A 15024-nucleotide genomic window follows, 5' to 3' on the forward strand; every position below is an offset into this window, starting at 1 on the left:
AGATAGCCCTATTTGGTAAAATACCAAGTCCATATTATGGCAAGAACAGCTCCAATAAGCAAACAGAAACAGTCCAGCAGTACTTTAAGACATGAAGGTCAGTCCATCATTACTTTAAGACATGAAGGTCAGTCCATCATTACTTTAAGACATGAAGGTCAGTCCATCATTACTTTAAGACATGAAGGTCAGTCCATCATTACTTTAAGACATGAAGGTCAGTCCATCATTACTTTAAGACATGCAGGTCAGTCCATCATTACTTTAAGACATGAAGGTCAGTCCATCATTACTTTAAGACATGAAGGTCAGTCCATCATTACTTTAAGGCATGAAGGTCAGTCCAGCATTACTTTAAGACATGACGGTCAGTCCATCATTACTTTAAGACATGAAGGTCAGTCCATCATTACTTTAAGGCATGAAGGTCAGTCCATCATTACTTTAAGACATGAAGGTCAGTCCATCATTACTTTAAGACATGAAGGTCAGTCAATACGGAACATTTTAAAGAACTTTTAAAGTTTATTCAATGCAGTTTCTAAAACCATCAAGCTCTATGATGAAACTGGCTCTCATGAGGACCGCCACAGCAAAGGAAGACCCAGAGTTACCTCTGCTGCAGAGGACAAGTTCATTAGAGTTAACTGCACCTCAGATTGCAGCCCAAATAATTGCTTTACAGAGTTCAAGTAGCAAACACCTCTCAACATCAACTGTTCAGAGGAAACTCCTTGAATCAGGCCTTCGGATTGCTACAAAGAAACCACTACTAAAGGACACCAATAATAAGAGACTTGCTTGGGCCAAGAAACATGAGTAATGGACATTAGACCGGTGGAAATCTGTCATTTGGTCTGATGAATCCAAATTTCAGATGTTTGGTTCCAACCGCAGTGTCTTTGTGAGACACAGAGTAGGTGAACGGATGATCTCCGAATGTGTGGTTCCCACCGTGAAGCATGGAGGAGGAGGTGTGACGGTGTGGGGTTCCCACCGTGAAGCATGGAGGAGGAGGTGTGATGACTGTGATTAATTTAGAATTCAAGGCACACTTAACCTTGATCAGGCCCTACACCCAAACAAGGGCACTGCGTTCATCCACCTCTGGCCTGCTCGCCTCCCTACCACTGAGGAAGTACAGTTCCCGCTCAGCCCAGTCAAAACTGTTCGCTGCTCTGGCACCCCAATGGTGGAACAAACTCCCTCACGACGCCAGGACAGCGGAGTCAATCACCACCTTCCGGAGACACCTGAAACCCCACCTCTTTAAGGAATACCTAGGATAGGATAAAGCAATCCTTCTCCCCCCCCCCCCCCTTAAAATATTTAGATGCACTATTGTAAAGTGGCTGTTCCACTGGATGTCATTAGGTGAATGCACCAATTTGTAAGTCGCTCTGGATAAGAGCGTCTGCTAAATGACTTAAATGTAATGTAAATGTTAACCAGCATGGCTACCACAGCATTCTGCAGCGATACGCCATCCCATCTGGTTTGCGCTTAGTGGGACCATCATGTTTTTCATCAGGACAATGACTTAAAACACACCTCCAGGCTGTGTAAGGACTATTTCACCAAGAAGGAGAGTGATGGAGTGTGGCATCAGATGACCTGGCCTCCACAATCCCCCGACCTCAACCCAATTGAGATGGTTTGGGATGAGTTGGACTGCAGAGTGAAGGAAAAGCAGCCAACAAGTGCTCAGCATATGAGGGAACTCCTTCAAGACTGTTGGAAAAGCATTCCATGTGACTGAAGTTGTTTGAGAGAATGCAAAACTGTCATTAAGGCAAAGTGGCTACTTAGAAGAATCTAAAATCTAAAATACATTTTGATTTGCTTAACACTTTTTTTGGTTACTACATGATTCCATATGTGTTATTTCATAGTTTTGATGTCTTCACTATTATTCTACAATGTAGAAAATAGTAAAAAATAATGAAAAGCCCTTGAATGAGTAGGTGTGTCCAAACTTTTGACTGGTACTATACAATACTGACAATGGTATTCAATGACCTAGTTTCCATGGCATTTATTATAATGAAATAAAGATGCATTTGAGCGGTGGGAGTAGAGTGCTTCCTGATCACCCCTGTATGCTGATCCTGTTTAATAATGGATGATATGGAGGGATCACAGCAGAGGACACTGGGAAACGTATACCTGCTATGTAGGCCGTGATTGTAAATAATAATTTGTTCTTAACTGATTTGCCTAGTTAAATAAAGGGAAAGGAGGATACCTAGTGAATTGTAAAATATGAATTAAAGGTTTAATATAATAAAACATTTACCTTATCCTAACCTCCAAATGAAATCACTATAGACTACGTCCCAAATGGCAGCATATCCCCTAAGTAATGCACCCTATTCCCTATGTAATGCACCCTATTCCCTATGTAATGCACCCTATTCCCTAAATAATGCACCCTATTCCCTAAGTAATGCACCCTATTCCCTATGTAATGCACCCTATTCCCTATGTAATGCACCCTATTCCCTATGTAATGCACACTTATCCCTATGTAATGCACCCTATTCCCTATGTAATGCACACTTATCCCTATGTAATGCACCCTATTCCCTATGTAATGCACCCTATTCTCTATGTAGTGCACTACTTTTGGCTCTACCTCTCCTCCTCTAAACCACAGAGATACAATCAGATTGTAATTCCTGTATATGTTCTTAACCCTCTTCTCCAGGTAAGGTCAAAGATCAATGTAACGGCAAGGCAAAAACACACTGGCTTTAAATGTCATTTCCCATCTATAAATAGTTAAAACATGTGGTTTGTTATTTGTTTATGAATCTTTAAAAGGGGAAATCCGTAGTTGAAACAATAACAAAGCGTTTCCCCCAACACTGTTTCAGTAAAAAGTTGAGGGATGGGGCTGGAGAAAGGTAACTACTCTTTAATTCTTAAACGGAGCTATGGATGCAAGGACTGACCATCCATGATCTGTAAGTTATAGTTTTAACTATGTTATCAGGCTATACAGTGTTTGTTTACAATTACAAAGTTTACAAACAGTGGAGTGTAACAAGCCTAAATGTGGGATTCTGATGGGGTACGATGGGGTACGATGGGGTACGATGGGATTCTGATGGGGTACGATGGGATTCTGATGGGGTTCTGATGGGGTACGATGGGGTACGATGGGGTACGATGGGGTACGATGGGATTCTGATGGGGTACGATGGGATTCTGATGGGGTATGATGGGATTCTGATGGGGTACGATGGGGTACGATGGGATTCTGATGGGGTACGATGGGATTCTGATGGGGTACGATGGGATTCTGATGGGGTACGATGGGATTCTGATGGGGTACGATGGGATTCTGATGGGGTATGATGGGATTCTGATGGGGTATGATGGGATTCTGATGGGGTACGATGGGATTCTGATGGGGTTCTGATGGGGTTCTGATGGGATTCTGATGGGGTACGACAGTTGAACTAAGTTCATGAAGCGTTTCTAAGTTATTCTTTAAGAAAACACGGGTGAATATCATTACATGGGTGAATATCATTACATGGGTGAATATCATTACATGGGTGAATATCATTACATGGGTGAATATCATTACATGGGTGAATATCATTACATGGGTGAATATCATTACATGGGTGAATATCATTACATGGGTGAATATCATTACATGGGTGAATATCATTACATGGGTGAATATCATTACATGGGTGAATATCATTACATGGGTGAATATCATTAAATCAAATCAAATCAAATGTATTTATAAAGCCCTTCTTACATCAGCTGATATCTCAAAGTGCTGTGCAGAAATCCAGCCTAAAACCCCAAACAGCAAGCAATGCAGGTCTAGAACCACGGTGGCTAGGAAAAACTCCCTAGAAAGGCCAAAATCTAGGAAGAAACCTAGAGAGGAACCAGGCAATGAGGGGTGGCCAGTCCTCTTCTGGCTGTGCCGGGTGGAGATTATAACAGAACATGGCCAAGATGTTCAAATGTTCATAAATGACCAGCATGGTCAAATAATAATAATCACAGTAGTTGTCGAGGGTGCAACAGGTCAGCACCTCAGGAGTAAATGTCAGTTGGCTTTTCATAGCCGATCATTCAGAGTATCTCTATCGCTCCTGCTGTCTCTAGAGAGTTGAAAACAGCAGGTCTGGGACAGGTAGCACGTCCAGTGAACAGGTCAGGGTTCCATAGCCACAGGCAGAACAGTTGTAACTGGAGCAGCAGCACGACCAGGTGGACTGGGGACAGAAAGTAGTCATCATGCCAGGTAGTCTTGAGGCATGGTCCTAGGGCTCAGGTCCTCCGAGAGAGAGAAAGAAAGAGAGAATTAGAGAGAGCATACTTAAATTCACACAGGACACCGGATAAGACAGGAGAAGTACTCCAGATATAACAGACTGAACCTAGCCCCCGACACATAAACTACTGCAGCGTAAATACTGGAGGCTGAGACAGGAGGGGTCGGGAGACGCTGTGGCCCCATCCGACAATACCCCCAGACAGGGCCAAACAGGCAGGATATAACCCCACCCACTTTGCCAAAGCACAGCCCCCACACCACTAGAGGGATGTCTTCAACCACCAACTTACCATCCCGAGACAAGGCCGAGTATAGCCCACAAAGATCTCCGCCACGGCACAACCCAAGGGGGGGCGCCAACACAAACAGGGTTACATGGGTGTATATCATTAATTTATATGTCCCAAAATGGCTCATGAAGATAAGGTCATATATTTTTCTTTGAATTCAGGTTCTACTCCCATGAGAGAAGAGGATTCTGGGAACTTCTCACGTCAGTCTGTTAAAGCCAGATAGTACTTTTTGTTGACTACTGTTCTGGGAAGAAACACATGAGTTCCAGGAAGAATGATGCATAATGTCCCGGTCTAATTAGCAAGTCCGAGGCCTAGCGGAGTGCAGTTTAATGTATACAACATGTGACTGGCTGCATAATGTTGAGCAGACAGGTCAAGCGACACCAGCTGGTTCCTCTGTCCTGTAGGCTGTACCAGCACATACTGTCAAATCTACCTGTTCCACTCCAAAACCTCTCTGACTCCATATGATAACGGGGATCTATACCATACCTCTCTCTCTCTCTCTCTCTCTCTCTCTCTCTCTCTGTCTCTCTCTCTCTCTCTCTCTGTCTCTCTCTCTCTCTCTCTCTCTCTCTCTCTCTCTCTCTCTCTCTCTCTCTCTCTCTCTCTCTCTCTCTCTCTCTCTCTCTCTCTCTCTCTCTCTCTCTCTCTCTCTCTCTCTCTCTCTCTCTCTCTCTCTCTCTCTCTCTCTCTCTGTGTCTCTCTCTCTGTCTCTCCCTCTCTCTCTGTGTCTCTCCCTCTCTCTCTCTCTCTCTCTCTCTCTCTCGCTCTCTCTGTCTCTCTCTCTCTGTTTCTCTCTCTCTGTCTCTCTCTGTCTCTCTCTGTCTCTCTCTCTCTCTCTCTCCTCTCTCTCTCTGTCTCTCTCTCTCTCTCTCTCTCTCTCTCTCAATTCAATTCAATTCAATTCAAGGGGCTTTATTGGCATGGGAAACATGTGTTAACATTGCCAAAGCAAGTGAGGTAGATAATATACAAAAGTGAAATAAACAATACAAATTAACAGTAAACATTACACATACAGAAGTTTCAAAACAATAAAGACATTACAAATGTCATATTATATATATACAGTGTTGTAACAATGTACAAATGGTTAAAGCACACAAGTTAAAATAAATAAGCATAAATATGGGTTGTATTTACAATGGTGTTTGTTCTTCACTGGTTGCCCTTTTCTTGTGGCAACAGGTCACAAATCTTGCTGCTGTGATGCACACTGTGGAATTTCACCCAGTAGATATGGGAGTTTATCAAAATTGGATTTGTTTTCGAATTCTTTGTGGATCTGTGTAATCTTAGGGAAATATGTCTCTCTAATATGGTCATACATTGGGCAGGAGGTTAGGAAGTGCAGCTCAGTTTCCACCTCATTTTGTGGGCAGTGAGCACATAGCCTGTCTTCTCTTGAGAGCCATGTCTGCCTACGGAGGCCTTTCTCAATAGCAAGGCTATGCTCACTGAGTCTGTACATAGTCAAAGCTTTCCTTAAGTTTGGGTCAGTCACAGTGGTCAGGTATTCTGCCACTGTGTTCTCTCTGTTTAGGGCCAAAAAGCATTCTAGTTTGCTCTGTGTTTTTGTTAATTCTTTCCAATGTGTCAAGTAATTATCTTTTTGTTTTCTCATGATTTGGTTGGGTCTACTTGTGCTGTTGTCCTGGGGCTCTGTGGGGTGTGTTTGTGTTTGTGAACAGAGCCCCAGAACCAGCTTGCTTAGGGGACTCTTCTCCAGGTTCATCTCTCTGTAGGTGATGGCTTTGTTATGGAAGGTTTGGGAATTGCTTCCATTTAGGTGGTTGTAGAATTTAACAGCTCTTTTCTGGATTTTGACAATTTGCGGGTATCGGCCTAATTCTGCTCTGCATGCATAATTTGGTGTTTCACGTTGTACACAGAGGATGTTTTGCAGAATTCTGCATGCAGAGTCTCAATTTGATGTTTATCCCATTTTGTGAATTCTTGGTTGGTGAGCAGACCCCAGACCTCACAACCATAAAGGGCAATGGGTTCTATAACTGATTCAAGTATTTTTAGCCGTGTCCTAATTGGTATGTTGAATTTTATGTTTGTTTTGATGGCATAGAAGGCCCTTCTTGCCTTGTCTCTCAGATCGTTCACAGCTTTGTGGAAGTTACCTGTGGCGCTGATGTTTAGGCCGAGGTATGTGTAGTGTTTTGTGTGCTCTAGGGCAACGGTGTCTAGATGGAATTTGTATTCGTGGTCCTGGCAACTGGACCTTTTTTGGAACACCATTATTTTAGTCTTACTGAGGTTTACAGTCAGGGCCCAGGTCAGAATGCATGCAGAAGATCTAGGTGCGGCTGTAGGCCCTCCTTGGTTGTGGACAGAAGCACCAGATCATGAGAAAACAGCAGACATTTGACTTCAGATTCTGGCCGGGTGTTGCAGACTGTTCTAGTGCCCTCGCCAATTCGTTGATATATATGTTGAAGAGGGTGGGGCTTAAGCTGCATCCCTGTCTCACCCCACGGCCCTGTCTCACCCCATGGCCCTGTCTTACCCCACGGCCCTGTCTCACCCCCCGGCCCTGTCTCACCCCCCGGCCCTGTCTCACCCCACGGCCCTGTCTCACACCCCAGCCCTGTCTCACACCCCAGCCCTGTCTCACCCCAGCCCTGTCTCACCCCCCGGCCCTGTCTCACCCCACGGCCCTGTCTCACCCCACGGCCCGGTGAAAAGAAATGCGTGTGTTTTTTTTGCCAATTTTAACCGCACTCTGCGTTAGTGGGGGTTGGCCCATTGCTCTGCTCACGACCTGGGCATATGTGCGGTTGAGGTCCTTGGGTGGAGGGTGGGGGATGGAGCTTGGGCGGGTGTAATAGTGGGGGTTAGGCCTGTTGCAGGATGGGGCTTGGGTGGGTGTAATAGTGGGAGTTGGGTCTGTTGCTCTGATCACAGCCTGGGCATATGTCCTGCTGTCATGTTGAGGTCCTTGCACCAGGGGCGAGGGGCATGGGGTGGGCAGAAGGGGCATAGGTCTGATATGGGAGGGCCTTTATAGGGTGTAGTCAGGGTTTGTTTGGGGGGTGGTCTCAGCTGGTTGGGGTGTGGCTGGGGATGTTGTGGTCTGGGTTTGTTTGGGGTGGTCTCAGCTGGTTGGGGTGTGGCTGGTGATGCTGTGGTCTGGGTGTAGGTCCTCTCTTGGTGTGGGTTCTCTCGGTGCAGGTCCTTCAGGAGGGGGTCTTGCAGGTCTGGCAGGGTGTCCGTTGCTCTGTTGCTCCTGCGTAAGGTGCTGGGGCTACGGTTGAGGATGACGTTCTTCAGGGTCCTGGTAAAAGTTGGGACTGCTGCCTTGTAGAGGTGGACCTGGTCGTAAAGGCTGTTCAAGTTCAGGGTGGAGTGGTGGGCCAGGTAGACATTAGACCAGGGTGGAGTGGTGGGCCAGGTAGACATTAGACCAGGGTGGAGTGGTGGGCCAGGTAGACATTAATCCAGGGTGAAGTGGTGGGCCAGGTAGACATTAGTCCAGGGTGGAGTGGTGGGCCAGGTAGATATTAGTCCAGGGTGGAGTGGTGGGTCAGGTAGACATTAGTCCAGGGTGGAGTGGTGGGCCAGGTAGACATTAGTCCAGGGTGGAGTGGTGGGCCAGGTAGACATTAGTCCAGGGTGGAGTGGTGGGCCAGGTAGACATTAGGTTTAAATGCTTGCATTCACCTGCTGTATGGTGGCAGGGTGAAAGTATTTTCTTGGTAGCAGGGTAGAGATAACCCCTTGTGCTTTGGGGAAAGTGGAATAAGCTTTTTCAATCACTCCCTTGAGTGCTGTGGCCACCCTTTCCTGCTGGGCCCTCAGGTCAGTTGTGCCCATGTGAGTTATGATGTGGCTGGTCGACCCTTGTCTGTCCTCTGACAACAGCTCAAGGCCATGCCTAGTGTTTGGGCACCAGAGCTTAGCCACTTCTTCTCTCACCCTCTCCATTTCTTGCTCTCTCTCTCTCTCTCAATTCAATTCACTTAAATTCTCTCTCTCTTTCACTCTATCTCTCCTGCTCTCTCGCTCTCTCTCTCGATCGCTATCGCTCTCTCGCTCTCTCTCTCTCCTTCTCGCTCTCTCTCTCGTTCTCACTCTCTCGCTTTTTTCTCACTCTATTTCTTGCTTTTTCTTTCTCTCTCTAATAATAGACAATAAACAATCAGAAATTAACATTACATTCTCTCTGAAACTTTATCTGAAATTAAATCATGGGGACTGTTGTGTTGGCAGATATTGAATTATCTGGTAACTAACAAATTGACTTTTCTCTGTGTTGTCAGATTGTCCACCGTACTCTGGCGGCCATGTTGGGTTCCCTGGCTGCCCTGGCTGCTCTGGCCATGATCGGAGATGTAAGCCTTCCCTTTTTTACTGTGTTAACATCATAATCAATGTTAGTGACAGACTGTCAACAGAGGTATATTTTCTAATGATACATACTTTATATCAACAGAGAAAGCATTTACTTCCTCTGTCTATTGGCTAGCTATCATTTAGTTCCTCTGCCTATTGGCTAGCGGTATCATTTAGTTCCCCTGTCTATTGGCTAGCTATCATTTAGTTCCTCTGTCTATTTGCTAGCGGAATCATTTAGTTACCTCTGCCTATTGGCTAGCTATCATTTAGTTCCTCTGCCTATCGGCTAGCTATCATTTAGTTCCTCTGTCTATTGGCTAGCAGTATCATTTAGTTCCTCTGTCTATTGGCTAGCTATCATTTAGTTCCTCTGCCTATTGGCTAGTGGTATCATTTAGTTCCTCTGTCTATTGGCTAGCTATCATTTAGTTCCTCGGTATATTGGCTAGCTATCATTTAGTTCCTCTGTCTATTGGTTAAATATCATTTAGTTCATCTTTCTATTGGCTAGCTATCATTTAGTTCCTATGTATATCGGCTAGCTATCATTTAGTTCCTCTGTATATTGGCTAGCTAACATTTAGTTCCTCTGTCTATTGGCTAGCAGTATCATTTAGTTCATCTGCCTATTGGCTAGCTATCATTTAGTTCCTCTGTCTATTGGCTAGTGGTATCATTTAGTTCCCCTGTCTATTGGCTAGCTATCATTTAGTTAATCTGTATATTGGCTAGCTATCTTTTAGTTCCTCCTTATATTGGCTAGCTATCTTTTAGTTCCTTTGTATATTGGCTAGCTATCATTTAGTTCCTCTGTATATCGGCTAGCTATCATTTAGTTCCTCTGTATATCGGCTAGCTATAATTTAGTTCCTCTGTCTATTGGCTAGGTATCATTTAGTTCCTCATTCTCTCTGTGTCTCTCTGTCTGTCTTCCAGCGTCCCAGTCTGAGCACTGTGGTGGAATGGATCGACTATGAAACTCTGGCTCTTCTGTTTGGCATGGTAAGTCAGTCACGCATTGGCTGAGTCTCAAATGGCACCCTATACCCTATGGGCCCTGGTCAAATGGCACCCTATACCCTATGGGCCCTGGTCAAATGGTACCCCATTCCCTATGGGCCCTGGTCAAATGGTACCCTATACCCTATGGGCCCTGGTCAAATGGCACCCTATACCCCATTCCCTATGGGCCCTGGTCAAATGGTACCCTATACTCTATGGACCCTGGTCAAATGGCACCCTATACCCCATACCCTATGGGCCCTGGTCAAATGGCACCCTATACCCCATACCCTATGGACCCTGGTCAAATGGCACCCTATTCCCTATGGACCCTGGTCAAATGGCACCCTATACCCCATACCCTATGGGCCCTGGTCAAATGGCACCCTATTCCCTATGGGCCCTGGTCAAATGGTACCCTATACCCTACGGGCCCTGGTCAAATGGCACCCTATACCCTATGGGCCCTGGTCAAATGGCACCCTATACCCCATACCCTATGGACCCTGGTCAAATGGCACCCTATTCCCTATGGGCCCTGGTCAAATGGTACCCTATACCCTACGGGCCCTGGTCAAGTGGTACCTATATCCTACGGGCCCTGGTCAAGTGGTACCTATACCCTATGGGCTCCGGTCAAATGGCACCCTATACCCTATGGGCTCCGGTCAAATGGCACCCTATACCCTATGGGTCCTGGTCAAATGGCACCCTATTCCCTATGGGCCCTGGTCAAATGGCACCCTATACCCTATGGACCCTGGTCAAATGGCACCCTATGGACACTGGTCAAATGGCACCCTATACCCCATACCCTATGGGTCCTGGTCAAATGGCACCCTATACCCTATACCCTATGGACCCTGGTCAAATGGCACCCTATACCCTATGGGCCCTGGTCAAATGGTACCCTATACCCCATACCCTATGGGCCCTGGTCAAATGGCATCCTATACCCTATGGGCCCTGGTCAAATGGCACCCTATACCCTATGGACCCTGGTCAAATGGCACCCTATACCCTATACCCTATGGGCCCTGGTCAAATGGTACCCTATACCCTATGGGCCCTGGTCAAATGGCACCCTATACCCCATACCCTATGGGCCCTGGTCAAATGGCACCCTATACCCCATACCCTATGGGCCCTGGCCAAATGGCACCCTATACCCTATGGGCTCCGGTCAAATGGCACCCTATACCCTATGGGCCCTGGTCAAATGGCACCCTATACCCCATACCCTATGGACCCTGGTCAAATGGCACCCTATACCCCATACCCTATGGGCCCTGGTCAAATGGCACCCTATACCCTATGGGCTCCGGTCAAATGGCACCCTATACCCTATGGGCCCTGGTCAAATGGCATCCTATACCCTATGGGCCCTGGTCAAATGGCACCCTATATCCTATGGACCCTGGTCAAATGGCACCCTATACCCTATGGGCCCTGGTCAAATGGCACCCTATACTCTATGGGCCCTGGTCAAATGGCACCCTATACCCCATACCCTATGGGCCCTGGTCAAATGGTACCCTATACCCTATGGACCCTGGTCAAATGGCACCCTATTCCCTATGGGCCCTGGTCAAATGGCACCCTATATCCTACGGGCCCTGGTCAAATGGCATCCTATACCCCATACCCTATGGGCCCTGGTCAAATGGCACCCTATACCCCATACCCTATGGGCCCTGGTCAAATGGCATCCTATACCCTATGGGCCCTGGTCAAATGGGATCCTATACCCTATGGGCCCTGGTCAAATGGCACCCTATTCCCTATGGGCCCTGGTCAAATGGCACCCTATACCCCATACCCTATGGGCCCTGGTCAAATGGCACCCTATTCCCTATGGGCCCTGGTCAAATGGCACCCTATATCCTACGGGCCCTGGTCAAATGGCATCCTATACCCTATGGTCCCTGGTCAAATGGCACCCTATACTCTATGGGCCCTGGTCAAATGGCACCCTATACCCTATACCCTATGGTCCCTGGTCAAATGGCACCCTATACCCTATGGGCCCTGGTCAAATGGCATCCTATACTCTATGGTCCCTGGTCAAATGGCACCCTATACCCTATGGGCCCTGGTCAAATGGCACCCTATACCCTATGGGCCCTGGTCAAATGGCACCCTATACCCCATACCCTATGGGCCCTGGTCAAATGGCACCCTATACCCTATGGGCCCTGGTCAAATGGCACCCTATACCCTATGGGCCCTGGTCAAATGGCATCCTAAACCCTATGGGCCCTGGTCAAATGGCACCCTATACCCCATACCCTATGGGCCCTGGTCAAATGGCACCCTATACCCTATGGGCCCTGGTCAAATGGCACCCTATACCCCATACCCTATGGGCCCTGGTCAAATGGCACCCTATACCCCATACCCTATGGGCCCTGGTCAAATGGCACCCTATACCCTATGGGCCCTGGTCAAATGGTACCCTATACCCTATGGGCCCTGGTAAAATGGCACCCTATACCCCATACCCTATGGGCCCTGGTCAAATGGCACCCTATACCCCATACCCTATGGGCCCTGGTCAAATGGCATCCTATACCCTATGGGCCCTGGTCAAATGGCATCCTATACCCTATATGGTTCTAGTTCTCTGTATTGTAATTACAGATGGTTCTAGTTCTCTGTATTGTGATTACAGATGGTTCTAGTTCTCTGTACTGTGATTACAGATGGTTCTAGTTCTCTGTATTGTGATTACAGATGGTTCTAGTTCCCTGTATTGTGATTACAGATGGTTCTAGTTCTCTGTATTGTGATTACAGATGGTTCTAGTTCTCTGTATTGTGATTACAGATGGTTCTAGTTCCCTGTATTGTGATTACAGATGGTTCTAGTTCTCTGTATTGTGATTACAGATGGTTCTAGTTCCCTGTATTGTGATTACAGATGGTTCTAGTTCTCTGTATTGTGATTACAGATGGTTCTAGTTATCTGTATTATAACAGGTTTCCTCTTTCCCTTACAGATGATTCTAGTAGCCATCTTCTCAGAGACTGGCTTCTTTGACTACTGTGCTGTGAAGGTGAGTTGGTCAACTGGCTTCTTTAACTACTGTGCTGTGAAGGTTGGTCAACAGTGACACTGTCCTGAGTGACTCTAAATGTAGCTTTTCCAGTAGGTCTAACCCCTGTCCTGAGTCACTCTAAATGTAGCTTTTCCAGTAGGTCTAACCCCTGTCCTGAGTGACTCTAAATGTAGCTTTTCCAGTAGGTCTAACCCCTGTCCTGAGTGACTCTAAATGTAGCTTTTCCAGTAGGTCTAACCCCTGTCCTGAGTGACTCTAAATGTAGCTTTACCAGTAGGTCTAACCCCTGTCCTGAGTGACTCTAAATGTAGCTTTTCCAGTAGGTCTAACCCCTGTCCTGAGTGACTCTAAATGTAGCTTTTCCAGTAGGTCTAACCCCTGTCCTGAGTGACTCTAAATGTAGCTTTACCAGTAGGTCTAACCCCTGTCCTGAGTGACTCTAAATGTAGCTTTTCCAGTAGGTCTAACCCCTGTCCCGAGTGACTCTAAATGTAGCTTTTCCAGTAGGTCTAACCCCTGTCCCGAGTGACTCGAAATGTAGCTTTTCCAGTAGGTCTAACCCCTGTCCTGAGTGACTCTAAATGTAGCTTTTCCAGTAGGTTTAACCCCTGTCCTGAGTGACTCTAAATGTAGCTTTTCCAGTAGGTCTAACCCCTGTCCTGAGTGACTCTAAATGTAGCTTTTCCAGTAGGTCTAACCCCTGTCCTGAGTGACTCTAAATGTAGCTTTCCAGTAGGTCTAACCCCTGTCCTGAGTGACTCTAAATGTAGCATTCCAATAGGTCTAACCCCTGTCCTGAGTGACTCTAAATGTAGCTTTTCCAGTAGGTCAAACCCCTGTCCTGAGTGACTCTAAATGTAGCTTTTCCAGTAGGTCTAACCCCTGTCCTGAGTCACTCTAAATGTAGCTTTTCCAGTAGGTCTAACCCCTGTCCTGAGTGACTCTAAATGTAGCTTTTCCAGTAGGTCTAACCCCTGTCCTGAGTGACTCTAAATGTAGCTTTTCCAGTAGGTCTAACCCCTGTCCTGAGTGACTCTAAATGTAGCTTTACCAGTAGGTCTAACCCCTGTCCTGAGTGACTCTAAATGTAGCTTTTCCAGTAGGTCTAACCCCTGTCCTGAGTGACTCTAAATGTAGCTTTTCCAGTAGGTCTAACCCCTGTCCTGAGTGACTCTAAATGTAGCTTTACCAGTAGGTCTAACCCCTGTCCTGAGTGACTCTAAATGTAGCTTTTCCAGTAGGTCTAACCCCTGTCCCGAGTGACTCTAAATGTAGCTTTTCCAGTAGGTCTAACCCCTGTCCCGAGTGACTCGAAATGTAGCTTTTCCAGTAGGTCTAACCCCTGTCCTGAGTGACTCTAAATGTAGCTTTTCCAGTAGGTTTAACCCCTGTCCTGAGTGACTCTAAATGTAGCTTTTCCAGTAGGTCTAACCCCTGTCCTGAGTGACTCTAAATGTAGCTTTTCCAGTAGGTCTAACCCCTGTCCTGAGTGACTCTAAATGTAGCTTTCCAGTAGGTCTAACCCCTGTCCTGAGTGACTCTAAATGTAGCATTCCAATAGGTCTAACCCCTGTCCTGAGTGACTCTAAATGTAGCTTTTCCAGTAGGTCAAACCCCTGTCCTGAGTGACTCTAAATGTAGCTTTTCCAGTAGGTCTAACCCCTGTCCTGAGTGACTCTAAATGTAGCTTTCCAGTAGGTCTAACCCCTGTCCAGTTTAATGCTTTGGGTGGAAGGTAGAATTCCACCAGGGGGGGCTACCATCAGTCAGGTCCTACTGGCAGACAGGATGTGTAAAAATGATTTGTTCTAGAATGTATGGTTGGATACTGAGGCCCCTTTATAACGCTGTGAAATAAAATTAGCCAATGAATTTTTTTCCTGGTGTAACAGATGTAATCGTACTCTCTTTTGCAGTGTCTAATAAAGAAATTCATTAAACTGGCTCATAGTGTCTAGCAGAATACTATGCATATCTATAGACCAGTTAATGTACACAGTGAACTCCTA

At 46.4% G+C, this 15024-nt stretch overlaps 1 protein-coding gene across 1 annotated transcript in view; it reads left to right on the plus strand.

The window, feature by feature from the left end:
• oca2 (oculocutaneous albinism II) overlaps window positions 1-15024 on the plus strand; it is a 103124-nt gene that overhangs the window by 58003 nt on the left and 30097 nt on the right. The window contains exons 9-11 of the mRNA XM_055862346.1: window positions 8880-8951; window positions 9892-9957; window positions 12956-13012. Coding sequence (XP_055718321.1) covers window positions 8880-8951; window positions 9892-9957; window positions 12956-13012 — 195 coding nt within the window. The remainder of the gene's footprint in view (window positions 1-8879; window positions 8952-9891; window positions 9958-12955; window positions 13013-15024) is intronic.

The sequence above is a fragment of the Salvelinus fontinalis genome, chromosome 14 (assembly GCF_029448725.1).
Source record: "Salvelinus fontinalis isolate EN_2023a chromosome 14, ASM2944872v1, whole genome shotgun sequence".
Lineage (NCBI taxonomy): Eukaryota > Metazoa > Chordata > Actinopteri > Salmoniformes > Salmonidae > Salvelinus > Salvelinus fontinalis.